We start from the raw sequence: 14455 nt of genomic DNA on the forward strand, positions 1-14455 counted from the left end.
CTCAATTACATGCACCTGATCAAGCTTTGTTTACTTGCAGCCTCTATCACTTAGGCATGTGGGGCCACATGTTCGGACCATAGGTTCAAGCTCACAACTATAGCTGTTGGCTATAATTGTGCTGGGAGGGCTCTGCCCTCCAGGCTGGGACTTGCATGTAGCCATGAGAGGACTGTGCCCTCTCATCAGTCCAAGGCTTGAACCTGTCCAAACACTGTAGCCGCTCTCTGTAATTATGCCCTGAACATAATGCATGGTACACAGTAAGCACTCAAAGAGTTTCAGCTATTACTGTTATTGCAACAAGTAAAAAGAATTCTGTACAAGAACTTCAGAGCCCTGGGCACTACTCCCAGATTCGCCACTGACTTTGGCAAGGGCTAACTTACCTTGGCCTCAGTTTTTTCATCAAAATAGGAGACAGAGAGCGCTAGCTACATGATGTTAGACTCTCTTCTAACAAAAATTCCCACTTTGTCACTAGAAAATCCCTATTCAAGTGACCTGATAACAATGAAAAAGAAAAATCACAATAAATTCAGTCTTCTGTCTCTAAGATTCTAAAGGGTCACAATTAAGAATGTTGCTTCCACAAAAAGAAAATAGAATAAAGTAATGGAATATATTAAACTTTAAGAAACAACAGTTATTTCTTTCACTTCAGAAATGAATAGAATCTTTCCTCTTAGAAGCTTGTGCTTTATGACATTTAAAATTTATAAACGAGGATGAAGCTTAAAAATAATATATAGGTTGGTTATGAGAAAGGTGACCATACATCCTGGTTTGCTGGGACGCTCCCAGTTTATGCTGTTATCACGACACTAGAGGCCCGGTGCACAAAATTCGTGCATGGAGGGGGGTTGTCCCTCAGCCCAGCCTGTACCCTATCCAATCTGGGACCCCTGGAGGGATGTCCGACTGCCCATTTAAACAGGCAGTCGGATATCCCTCTCACAATCCAGGACTGCTGGCTCCCAACTGCTTGCCTGCCTGCCTTCCTGATTGCCCCTAACCGCTTCTGCCTGCCAGCCTGATCACCCCCTAACCACTCTGCTGCCAGCCTGTTTGCCCCCAACTTCCCTCCTCTGCCGGCCTGGTCACCCCTAACTGCCCTCTCCTGCAGGGTTGATCACCTCCAACTGCCCTCCCTTGCAGGCCTGGTGCCTCCCAACTGCCCTCTCCTGCTGGCCATCTTGTGGTGGCCATCTTGTGTCCACATGGGGGCAGGATCTTTGACCACATGGGGGCAGCTATATTGTGTGTTGCAGTGATGATCAATCTGCATATTACTCTTTTATTAGACAGGATAGAGGCCTGGTACAGGGGAGGGGGCCAGCTGGTTTGCCCTGAAGTGTGTCCCTGATCAGGGTGGGGTTCCCTTGGGGCGTGGGGCGGCCTGAGCGAGGGGCCTGTGGTGGTTTGCAGGCCGGTCACGCCCCCTGGCAACCCAAGCAGAGGCCCTGGTATATGGAATTTATTTTCCTTCTACAATTGAAACTTTGTAGCCTGGAGCGGAGCCAAGCCTGGGGTTTGGGGTTATAATTGAAACTTTGTAGCCTTAAGCGGGTGGGCCTGGCCAAGGTGTGCAGAAAGCTTTGCTTCCCCTGTTGCCAGCGGCAACCCTGGCCTGCTCTCTCAAGCTCCATTCTGCCGCCATTTCTGTTTGAATTTGTTTACCCTCTATAATTGAAACTTTGTAGCTTGAGTGGAGGCTTAGCCCTGGCAAGGGCAGGCGGAAAGCTTGGCTTCCTCTGTTACCTAGGAAACCTTGCTCTCTGTGGCTGTAGCCATCTTGGTTGGGTTAATTTGCATACTCGCTCTGATCAGATGGTGGGCGTGGCTTGTGGGTGTGTCGGAGGTATGGTCAATTTGCATATTTTTCTATTATTAGGTAGGATAATTAATAGCTTGCACTCTTTAATTGTCAAAAGCAAACTGGGTTGGATGATAATTATACTGTCACCTATATGAAGTTCTTAACTCATAAAACTCTTATTCTTTAAGCTGGCAAAAATGTTTCCTTGGTAATAAGTGTCAAGTTTTGTTAAAACAAGCAATAAAATAGAAATTAACCTTGTGACTATAAATTTAGGAATGACTTAGTCATATGCTTCAATGGTATACAACTATAGATTCAGAGAATATAACTATTCCATCTGCTTTTAAATTTGGGTCATGTTGCTAATTCTAAATCCATAACACTATGGCAGGACAGTAAGAAGCTAGGAAAATTCCTAGGCAAGAGGAATGGGGAAACTGAGATAAAATAATTTAACAAAACCAAACAATGTGAACAACTTACAGACAGCAAAACCTTATCTTCCTTGACCAAGGACACTTGAGAACAAATAGATTCTACCTCTCCTCCCTAACCAGAGAATAAATATCTTAAATTACTCTGGTTGGAGAGATAGAGGACAGAGACCCAATTAATGCAAGTTTTGGCTGGTAAACCCAAGGACAGATGAAGTCTGGGGAACAAATAACAAAAACCCGATTCAAGCCAGACAGACCCAAGATAAAAGTAAAACAGTAAAGCCAACCAAAGAGTAATCCCAAACTCCCCTATATGCTCATTCTGATGCATCAGCATATTAAACACGCACCCGAAAAGCTGATGAATATTCTTCTGAAACTCTCCCTCCCTAAGTTTCTCGACCACAGAAGAGAGACAAAAACCCTCAAGACTACGGATGCCAGTGTGGATTCTCTCTGGAGTACACACCCTGGACCTTTCTCAGACATGAACTTTTTATTTTCATTCTCCTGAAATCTAAGGGCCCCCACAAAACTTACAATCAGGGGAGCAGCGGGGAGCTCCTGGGCTTCCACCTGAACCTGTCTCCAAGGCCCTCTCTTCTCTGATTTGCCAGGGAGCTCCGCAGTGGCTCACTTCTTTCACTATGACCTTCCCACTGAGCCAACAGCAGCCTCGCCTTGGCTCACTTCTTTCCTATAACGTTTCTAAGAAGCCAAAGCAAAGCACTACTCTCTCCTGTTATTTCTTCTACCTTAAGCTCTTCCTTAGTTTCACTGACCCCAGCTTTAATAAATGTGCTCTCAAAATCACCCGGACTCCTTTTGTGAAATCTTTCCTGCACACACTTGGGCTGGTCTGAAGCAGACCCGCTCCAGGCGATCCCCGTCTGTTAACATTCTCCTGCTTCATTCATTCATTCATTCCAATTAGTTATTGAGTGTGTACTATACACTGATCTTTGTGAAAGGACCGGGGAGAAAGTAATGGAAAGAACCACCATGTCTGCTGGATCTCACAAGTTCTCTTATTTGGATTTGATGGGATTTTAAGACTGATGTAGAGCTTTCTGCCTGGCTGCTCTTTCTTGAGACTCACTTTGTCTGACTCTCTCCAAATTGGAATCTTTATACTAAACAGTTTAGTGATTTCTTTGCTATTTTTTGAATTTATTGAAATAGTATGGTGTGAAGCATTGCAGGTTTACACCAGTTGTCCCAGTGTAATTACAGTGGGAAGGAGGGAAAAAAAAAGACATTGAGAACAGTGAGGAAAATGGGAGTCCCACAACCACCAGGTGGCATGTCTCACCACTTAGCTAATAAAAAGGATTCAGGAAAACACTAGGGGATAAAGATTTCGTAGCCATTGCTTGACAAACACTCTGTGCTATATACTGAATCATCCTAAGAAATGAAAATTTTCCAATGGAGTCCTAAGTCAGATATAATAAAAAGACTTAAATTCAACACTAAAATGTGTTTAAGAGCTGCACAGAATATTTAAAACTCCTCTAACACAACCCTTCTATATTCAAAGGCCTAGGAAAGGACTACAGAAAGTAATCTTCTTAGTTTCCAAAAGCTTATTTTTTAACACCATTCTAAATCACTGGAAAGCAGTGCTAAGGTACACTGGCTTACTGACTTTCACCATACAAATATCTTCTTTTCTTATGCATGTACCATTAACACTATTGATCTTTCTATATCATTCATACTGTTCCACATAACATTTGGTGCCACTGCTCCTATTTTTATAGGTCTGAATCTAATCTCCTTTACTGGATTATGAGCTATTTTAGGGCAGAAACTAAGTTTTATATTTCTTTCAAATTGTTTGCTTTAGAAACTAGCAGTGTCCCACTGTGTAGCTACTGCCCAACTCTACTACTCACTATGTGTGGGAGAAAGTTACTTATCTGATTATCAGCTTCCACATCTGATTCATTTATTCATTTACCCAATTATTTTTGGAGCACCCAAAATATGCCATATACTGTTCTAGATTTCATAAACCAACCCATCAAAAACTCCTCCCCACAAAGAATATTCTAGTGGAGACCCACAGACGATAAACAAAATATAATAAACAGTGATAGTGCTATTAAAAATAACAAAGGAATATGAGAAATATTGGATGTTGGAGGAGGGGTTAATTTGAGATTTTTCCTATGGTGGCCTAGGAGGCCTAAATAAGTAATATTTCAGCAAAGACCTGAGAGAAGTTAAGGGATCACACCACATGAATTACCTGGGTGAAATATTCAGGGACAGGGAAGAGCAGGAACAAAGCCCTAACAGAGGAGCATGCTTGGCATGATTGCAGAAAATCAAGAAGAGGGTAGTTGGAACCTAGCAAATGAGGAGACAAATACTAGAGGATGATGTGCAAGTCCAATTTCTAGTGAGATTCAGCTTACCAACGGGAATGTTGCCTTTAGAGAGCCCAACTCCCTGAATGAATTTCTAAAATCATGACCCCACTCAGAAATACAGTGAGCCTCATCCACAGCAATCAGAGTAATACCTATTAAAAGAAGAAAAAATAAATAAATGGGGGAAATAAAGTTCAAAAAGAAGGAATAACTTCATCTAAGTCAATATTACGTTCTTCACTCAAAATATGTATTACAGAAAGAATAAATAATGAAATCAAACTACTTGGTTCATACAAAAACACAAGCATAAATAGCATCAGCTAACACCAAAAATCATTACTGAGAAGAGCGGGAATACATACTAGTAGATTAAAAGTGTACAGAGGAAACATTTATATATCATTATTCCTCAGAAAAATGAAATACTTACTATGACCTGTCCTCAAGACTATCACTCATGAACCATCTGTAACGATAACGGCCCGAAAAAAGAGCTGTTCCATTTTTCTTTGACAATACTTTTAACTTTATCTCTACGATGAGTCATCAGGAGATAGATCAACACATTTCTAGTGAGATTCGGTGCATGACTATCCATGATTGGTCACATTTCATGCCAGAGAGTTGCTCTAAAATGCCAGTATTGAAACACAGTAGGTAATAGTACCTAACATTTATTAGTTACTCTAAAGATTAAATTAGATCACTCTCACATAAAATTCTAAAACAGGGCCTGACATTAAAGAGATCTCAATTTAAAAAAATCATCACTATTATTTATGGTTATTAAATGTTCACTCTGATCCAAACACTTTTCTAGGAATAAAAAGATTAATAAAATGCAATCCATGACCTTGAGGAGCTCATCATTCTAAAAGAAGAGGGAGAGATTCAAATAAATAATTTAATTCATTGAGATTATCAACTATAATAGAGTTGGAGGAGAAAGAAGGCAAAAAAGAAACCTACTAGATATGAGTAAGGTAGGTTGATTAGCATCAAAATATTCTGATTACTATTGAGTGCCTAAGGAAAATTCAATGTTACCTCTATACTTATTTTGGCTTTAGAAACTAAATAAGCCAATTTTAAATTAAATAGATTAAAACAGTGGTCGGCAAACCGCGGCTTTCGAGCCACATGTGGCTCTTTGGCCCCTTGAGTGTGGCTCTTCCACAAAATACCACGTTTTTAGCAAAGGCCAGCTTAGGAGTACCCTAATTAAGTTAATAACAATGTACCTACCTATATAGTTTAAGTTTAAAAAATTTGGCTCTCAAAAGAAATTTCAATCGTTGTACTGTTGATATTTGGCTCTGTTGACTAATAAGTTTGCTGACCACTGGGTTAAAACAAAGATGGTGGCTCCTCCTTTATTTTAAAACTTTCTTTAAAGTTACAGGTTTGTCCCTGGCCTGTATGGCTCAGTTGGTTGGAAGGATGTTTCTATACACCAAAAGGTGGCAGGATGGATTCCCAGTCAGAGCACAAACCTGGGTTACAGGTTCTATCCAGGGTCAGGGTATGTACAAGGGGCAACAGATTGATGTTTCTCTCTCCCTCCCTCTCTCTCTCCCACTCTCTCCTTTCCTCTCTCCAAAATCAATTTTTAAAAAGTTACAGGTCTGACTAACTACCTTTTAATGAAGCTGAACTTTGTCCCTCACAATGAGTTTAGGCAAGCTTTTGCCAACTTTCACTTTGAATGTGCAAGTCCAAGTGTCTGACCAGGTCCTATACATATTGCATTTTGGCATTCCTGTCACTCAAGCCTTATTTCCAAAGTTAAAAGACAATTACATGTGTGTTTGATTTTAAGAAGTCTCCACATAAATTATGTTTGCTGCTTCTGTTATCAATCCATACTACTTAATGTAACATTTATCATAAAAAAATCTGATTAACTAAATGTCAGACTACTGTACAAATAAAATTCTGAATATATTCACTTTTGTGAGCATTTTACAATTTCCTGCAAACAGAAGCCAAATAAAAATATTTCCAAAAGAATGCTCAACCGAAACCGGTTTGGCTCAGTGGATAGAGCGTCGGCCTGCGGACTCAAGGGTCCCAGGTTCGATTCCGGTCAAGGGCATGTACCTTGGTTGCGGGCACATCCCCAGTAGGGGGTGTGCAAGAGGCAGCTGATCGATGTTTCTCTCTCATCGATGTTTCTAACTCTCTATCCCTCTCTCTTCCTCTCTGTAAAAAATCAATAAAATATATTAAAAAAAAAAAAAAAAAAGAAAAAAAAGAATGCTCAACCTTTTGTTCAACACTGAGAGGCAACCAAAAAAAGCATTTTCATCTATAATATGCAGAGAATTCTGCCACAATGCTTACAGTGTTCATAATTTAATCCATTACAAAAATAAAAATAAAAAATTAGAACTGTCAAAGGATCTAAGTAGAGACTTAAGCTAATTACTAACTCCATCACAGAAACAAAGAAAATGCTAAAATAGACAAAATACATCCAGACCACTATGAACACAGACCCTAGCTTTTACTATAACACCAGCCAATCTGTGTCTCTAAGTTAGTTGGACTTAATCTAAAGTAAATTATTCACAAGAACTTCATACAACCTAATAATAGACACACCAAATTTGTTTCCCATTAAACGCAACAATATAATATTGCTATAAAGGAGTTTAACAGCTGATGGGTGTGCTTTTTGGCAATATATTTATTTAATCAAGTGTTAATTTCTGCCCTCACTTTTCTGTTGGAATTTAACACATACTAAAAAGACACAAATTTGTTTTCATTATACCATGAGAAAAATTATTAACTGTTAATTACCTGTAGAGTTATATGCAAATAACCATTAAATAAGATAGTGCAATGTTGATAACTGTGCCTATGTGAAATGATTTTAATACATAATTATATAAGACTAGAGGCCAGGTGCACAAATTTGTGCACCATTGGGGTCCCTCAGCCTGGCCTGCGGGATCAGGCAAAAATCGGCTCTCCGACATCCCCCGAGGAGTCCCGGATTGCGAGAGGGTGCAGGCCAGGCCGAAGGACCCCATCAGTGCACAATTGGGGCCAGGGAGAGACGCAGGAGGTTGGCCAGCCAGGGAGGGACCACAGGAGGGCTTCAGGGCATGTCTAGCCGGTCTCGCTCAGTCCCCATCGGTCAGACCCCAGCAGCAAGCTAACCTACCGGTCCAAGTGTCTGGTGGTCAGTGCACATCACAGCGAGCAGTTGAGCATCCTTAGCATATCATTAGCATACAAGAGGCCCATGCACGCAATTTGTACACTCAGGGAAGGGGGGCCCCTCAGACCGGCCTGTGCCCTCTCGCAGTCCGGGAGCACTCAGGGGATGTCAGACTGACAGCTTAGGCCCGCTCCACGGGGAGCGGGCCTAAGCCGTTAGCTGGACATCCTTAGCGCTGCCACAGAGGTGGGAGAGGCTCCCGCCACTGCGGCTGCACTCGTGAGCCAGGCTTTTGCCTGAGCAGCACTCCCTCATGGGAGCTCACTGACCACCAGGGGGCAGCAGCTGCATTGAACATCTGTTCCCTGGTGGTCAGTGCACATCAAAGCGAGCGGTTGAGTGGCCTTAGCATCTCATTAGCATATTATGCTTTGATTGGTTGAACGGACGACTGGATGACCAGACACTTAGCATATTAGGCTTTTATTATATAGGATTGTGCTTTGATTGGTTGAACGGACGACTGGACAACTGGGCCCTTAGCATATTAGGATGACCAGACACTTAGCACATTAGACTTTTATTATGTAGGATTATATAATATTAGAAAACTAATATTGGTTGATTCAACTGAATGTTTGAAATATGTGCATTTGCAATAGAAGCCTTTATGGCAACTCTTGGATAGCTAAGCATAATCATCAAAAAGGAAATAACAGACAAAGATTTTTATAAGTACAAAAAAATGGTGTCAGCTCTTGACTAATTCTATATTTAAATGTTCTAGAATAAAAGCTCTAACTTATTATTGAATTTTTTAAGTTAATCATACTCACTGGAGGCAACTAATCAAAGGTACTGTGGTTTCCAACCCTGACTACACATCAAAATCACCTGTGAAAACCTACAAATGCCAGGGCCCAAGGCTAGGCATTTAATCAGAATTTTCACAGTGGAAGGATCCTATATTTTTCAAAAGTCTGAAAGGTGATTCTCTTGAACAACAAGGGTAGCAAACCACTACACTGATTTAATTTAGATTCAAAATATATTTTAAAAAACTTATAATTTCATAGAATCTAAGACTCAACACTCATTCAACAATACATGTAAATGCCTACTATGTGCCACATACTGCACTATGGAAATATAAATAAGAATGGTATTTTTTCCTCAAAAAGTTTATAGTGTAGCAGAAGACAACATACATAAACTGGTAATTATAATATAGGAGCCTATGGTATTTCTATGGCAGAAGGAATTCAAGTCTTCAATGGAATAAGGCAGTAGAGACACCAAGTTGGAGTCAGAGATTTCCTGGAAGAGTTAATCCTATATCCTATATAATAAAAGCATAATATGCAAATCGACCAAATGGCAGAATGACCGGTCACTATGACGCGCATTGACCACCAGGGGGCAGATACTCAACACAGGAGCTGCCCTGGTGGTCAGTGCGCTCCCACAGGGGGAGCGCCGCTCAGCCAGAAGCCTGACTCAGGGCTGGCGAGCACAGGAGCGGTGGCAGGAGCCTCTCCTACTTCCACTGCATGCGGCTGGTAAGGAGCGGGAGGTCCCAAACTGTGAGAGCCCTGGACTGCGAGAGGGATGTCTGACTGCTGGTTTAGGCCCGATCCCCGGGTCGATTGGGCCTAAGCTGGCAGGCGGACATCCCCCAAGGGGTCCCAGACTGCAAGAGGGTGCAGGCCAGGCTGAGGGATTCCCTTACCCCCAGTGCACGAATCTCATGCACCTGGCCTCTAGTGTTTAAAATAGACTTTAACAGAAGTGAAATTCCATACCTATCCATAAGTTTAACTTTAAAGGGTAACTCTATTTAATAAATACTTATAAGGATCCTATTGTATCACTTACCAATATCAGCCTCAAGTTGCTGAAGCAGGTACAAGTTACCTGAACAGAATTCTGGAGTTAAGTATACAATTCGGTATTTGCCTCTATAAAAACAAAACAAACAACAAAAAATAGGACAAGGAATATTCTACAATAAAGAAAACAATAGCCTAATAGATTACAACTTAAAACCATAATTCCTGATAAATTTTTAAATAATACATTATGCTAGTTACTAAAAACTAAATATTGTGTGTAGGTGTGTGTATATCCTAGCTAATAAAAGAGTAATATGCAAATTGACCATCACTCCAACACACAAGATGGCTGCCCCCATGTGGACACAAGATGGCCGCCACAAGATGGCCAGCAGGGGAGGGCAGTCGGGAGGGACCAGGCCTATAAGGGAGGGCTGTTGGGGGCGATCAAGTCTGCAGGGGAGGGCAGTTAGGGGTGACCAGGCTGGCAGAGGAGGGAAGTTGGGGGTTCCCAGGCCTGCAGGGGTGGGCAGTTGGGGGGGACCAGGCCTGCAGGGGAGGGCAGTTAGGGGTGACCAGGCCTGCAGGGGAGGGCAGTTAGGGGCAATCAGGCTGGCAGGGGAGCAGTTAGGCATCAATCAGGCTGGCAGGGGAGTGATTAGGGGGTGATCAGGCTGGCTGGCAGAAGCGATTAGGGACAATCAGGAAGGCAGGCAGGCGAGCAGTTGGGAGCCAGCAGTCCCGGTAGGATCGGGCCTAAACAAGCAGTCGGACATCCCTCCAGGGGTCCCAGATTGGAGAGGGTGCAGGCTGGGCTGAGGGACACACTCCCCCCGTGCACGAATTTCATGCACCGGGCCTCTACTATATAATATTATTCTTTGATTTCACTTCAACCCATCACCAAAAAGCTGGCAATGCCTGTCAGGGAGTACTCAGCATTAAGGTACTCTCTAAAATGAATAAACATGTCCTCGGATAAGGATTTAAAAAAATATTTTTAAATACTGTTGGTATTTAAAAAACTACTGATACATGCAACAACATGGAGGATTCCCAAGACATTATGCTGAATGAAAGAAGTCTTACACAAGAGTTCATATTGTCTGACTCCATTTACATGAAATTCTAGAACAAGCAAAACAAAAATATGGTAGAAAAAAACTAGAACAGTGGTTTGCTTTAGGATGAAGGGTAAAGGATAAATTGGGAAAGAACATAAAGGAACATAAAAGAACATAAATACAGTAATGCTGTATATCTTGTTAAGAGTTTGAGTTACATATTTATATGCATTTATCAATACTCAGTAAATACATGTTTGTTGTTTGTATACTAATGTACAATTTATATTAATATATCTAAACTTATTTCTCTGTGTGTCTGACAATTTTATTCTAGTAAGGAATTATGTCATAATGAGATTAGTGGGGCAAGAGATCTAGAATCCAGTCCCTGCTCAGCCATTAATTCATTGAGTGAGTGACTTGGGGCAAATTACTTTGAGCCTCAGTTTCCTCATCTGTAAAATGAAGCAAAACTAGATAACTCTCCAAGTTCTCTTCCAAAATCAAAATTTTACAATCCCATCATTACAATGTTAACATTATAGTCAAGAACTAAAAATAATAGATTTCTTTCAGTTTGAAGGATTTTAAAATTAATAGTTCTGTAAATGCACTATAAAAAAGAAAATACATTTTAAAATCATGGATATTTTGTTCATGTGTTAAATAAAAAATTTTTGCATACAAAACTTTCTCACATATCCTAGACACCTGATCAGAAATCATATAAATTACTCACAGTTTAACATCCTTTAGAACATTTTGTGATTGTGCTGATCCCAGAAAACAAGCTGAAATGTTGGACATTCTATAAGGAAAAAAACACACACATAATGGAGCCACGTACATACACACTACAAATATCAACTTCATTCTTAAGTGAGAAGGAATAAAGAAATATTATTTAAAAAATACATTCCTCTTCTTTGCAATCCTTGCTCTTTTTGTAACTTACTAATTTGATAAACAAATGCCTTCCAGGGCCATATTAGAAGGCAGGTTGTTAAGGTGGTTTTTGTTTTTTGTTTTTCAAAAAGATTGCAAACTCGAATTAAAGATGTTGAAAATTTTTTCTTAACTAAAATATAGGGTTCCATGTATACACTTCATACCGAGAGAAAGAGAACAGAATTGTGAGATACGCAATTTAAACTGGCATATAGTTAGCTTTTAAAAAAATTTATTGGGGCCACCTGGTAGCCTGGAATTACAGAGAACTTAAGAAGGTAAGTTCTTCCACTAACATGTCATTTATTACTTATAAAAATAAAGTAGCACTTATAGTAATGTGTTCCTGGGAACTACATTTTAAAATGCATCATAGATTAGATTTTTCCTTCTCAGAGAAGAAAAGGGTGATAATGTGGCAATGAAAACATTACTTACCCAAGCTGGAGCACTTGGTCTTCCATCAAAGAAATAAGAGGAGAGATGACAAGGCCAATCCCGCCTACATAAACAGGTGGATACTGGAAGCACAGGCTCTTTCCATAGCCTGGAAATAAAAATAATACACTCACTGAAATAAAAATAAAGCCTTGGTACTTTGATTTCTTCTTACAATGCACCGGAATGAGATAAAGGATCATTTACTAATGTGCTAGCTTCGTAAGAGCTAATTCCTGCATAAATTTAAGAATTCACTCTCTTCTATATTTCGCACCATTTGTACTTGTCCCTATTACCCATGGGGGATATGTTCCAAGACCTCCAGGGGATGCCTGAAACCATGGATAGCGCTGAACCCAATACCTACAATCTCTTTTCCTGTACATACACACCTATGATAAAGTTAAATTTATAAATTAGACATAGTAAGATATTAACAATAACTAAGAATAAAGTAGAACAATTATAACAATCTCCTGTGATAAAAGTTACGTGAATGTAGTCTCTCTCTCAAAGTATCTTATTATGCTGTACTCACCTTTTCACTTAAAGGCAGCACTTCACAGCTTCTCTCTGGCATGTTCACATTATCAGCATCACTACTCTTGTGCTTTGGACCATTATTAAGTAAAATAAAGATTACTGGGACACAAGCACTGCAATACTGTGGCAGCAGATCCAATAGAGACGGTTACTAAGTGACTAACGGGGCAGGGAGAACAGCGTGGATACACTGGATAAGGGGATGATTCATGTCCTGGGCAGGACAGAGTGGGACTGTGAGAGATTTCATCCCGCTACTCAGAATAGTGAGCATTTTACTTATGAATTATTTATTTCTAGAATTTTCCATGTAATATTTTCAGACATTGGTTGACAGCAGGTAACTGAAACCACAGAAAGTAAAACCATGGATAAGGGGAAACTACAATTATTTGTATTCTGAAAGTTTAATGGAAGGATAGGCATTTAAAAACCTTTACGTTTTATTTTAACTTACCAGTTGCCATGACAACAACATTATCTCTTCTTTCTTCCAATACAGAATGAATCACTTTCCACTGAACCCTGGAGAGTGAAAACACAAAAAAGGCCGTTTTGTTTTACTAACAAGAAACCCAAGAGACAAGTTCAAACACATTTTAATTTTTCCACTTCCTCTAATAGAATTTATTTTACATTCTGGGCTTCAATATAAAAATGTATGAACCCTAGAACTTTAAATGGAGGTCACATGGATGCGTGCATGTGCACTTAAGATCTGCAAATGTACATACTCTTAAGGTTTGACCATTTCTTTTATGTAAATTTCACATTAAGAGAAAAATAAGTAAAAATTTAACTACAGTTAGTGATTTATATGCTGAAGTACTCTGGGGGAAGTGGGATGACATTCACATTTACCTTGAGAAGCATTTTAAAAACTGGATGAATTAAGGAATGAGTAGAGAGATGATCGATGAGTATGTGATAAAGAAAGTATATTAAAATGTTGAATATACAGGTATTCATAGTAAAAATATTCTTTCAACTTTATTGTACATCCTCAAAAAAAAAATTTAATAAAATATTGAGGGGGAAAATCAATTGGAAAGGTGATCTTCCGGTATGCCGATAACAACCTATTGTTCCTTATCTGGGTGCTAGTTACACAAGGTGCCTAATTTGTGAAAATTCATTGATCTGTACATTTATATGCACTTTTCTGTACATAAGACAGTTAAAATTTTTTTTAATTTTAAGATCAACAGGAACAATTTTTTATTTTTCCATGGATTAAATTTTAAATTCCCAGAAGAGAAAAATATCCAATCTAGGTATCTACATTCTTATTAATTTATTCGAATTTACTTGTTCCTCATCTCATAATAATACTTGCAAATGTACCCCCTTCAATGTAAATATAGTTAAATATATTAAAAATGATAAGATTATCATTATTCTTCAAACAGTTGTCTTATGAATTTCTGTAACATCAGCATGCTATGGACAATCAGATGCACAAAATAGGCCCACGGATACATACTTAACAAAAAACAAGTCAGCAAAAATTAAGATTCATTTACTAGTGTATTAAAACCAGCTTCTACCCAGAACTCTCTATGGTAAGAAAAGCCATTTTTCCTTGCTTATAAAAATGATGTATACTAGGTAGACATAAATTTTATACAAATATTAATTCAAACTAACTTTGTAGGCACTAATAGGAAATACAGTGTCGCATATATAAACTATTGTAAAGTTGTACTATTACTGTTAAATGGATGGATTATTTGCCTTTTTTCTCTTGTGAAGAAAATAATAAATATGCAATTTAATTAACTGAGCTTACAGCCCTGTGTGGTGTGTCTCAGCTGG

The 14455-nt window shown here is 39.4% G+C and overlaps 1 protein-coding gene across 1 annotated transcript in view; it reads right to left on the minus strand.

Annotated features, from left to right (window-relative positions):
• WRN (WRN RecQ like helicase) overlaps positions 1-14455 on the minus strand; it is a 98170-nt gene that overhangs the window by 57832 nt on the left and 25883 nt on the right. The window contains exons 12-16 of the mRNA XM_054720061.1: positions 13098-13165; positions 12095-12203; positions 11448-11516; positions 9685-9767; positions 4683-4789 (exon numbers count right to left, since the gene is read on the minus strand). Coding sequence (XP_054576036.1) covers positions 4683-4789; positions 9685-9767; positions 11448-11516; positions 12095-12203; positions 13098-13165 — 436 coding nt within the window. The remainder of the gene's footprint in view (positions 1-4682; positions 4790-9684; positions 9768-11447; positions 11517-12094; positions 12204-13097; positions 13166-14455) is intronic.

This window comes from Eptesicus fuscus, chromosome 8, assembly GCF_027574615.1.
Source record: "Eptesicus fuscus isolate TK198812 chromosome 8, DD_ASM_mEF_20220401, whole genome shotgun sequence".
NCBI classification, from domain to species: domain Eukaryota; kingdom Metazoa; phylum Chordata; class Mammalia; order Chiroptera; family Vespertilionidae; genus Eptesicus; species Eptesicus fuscus.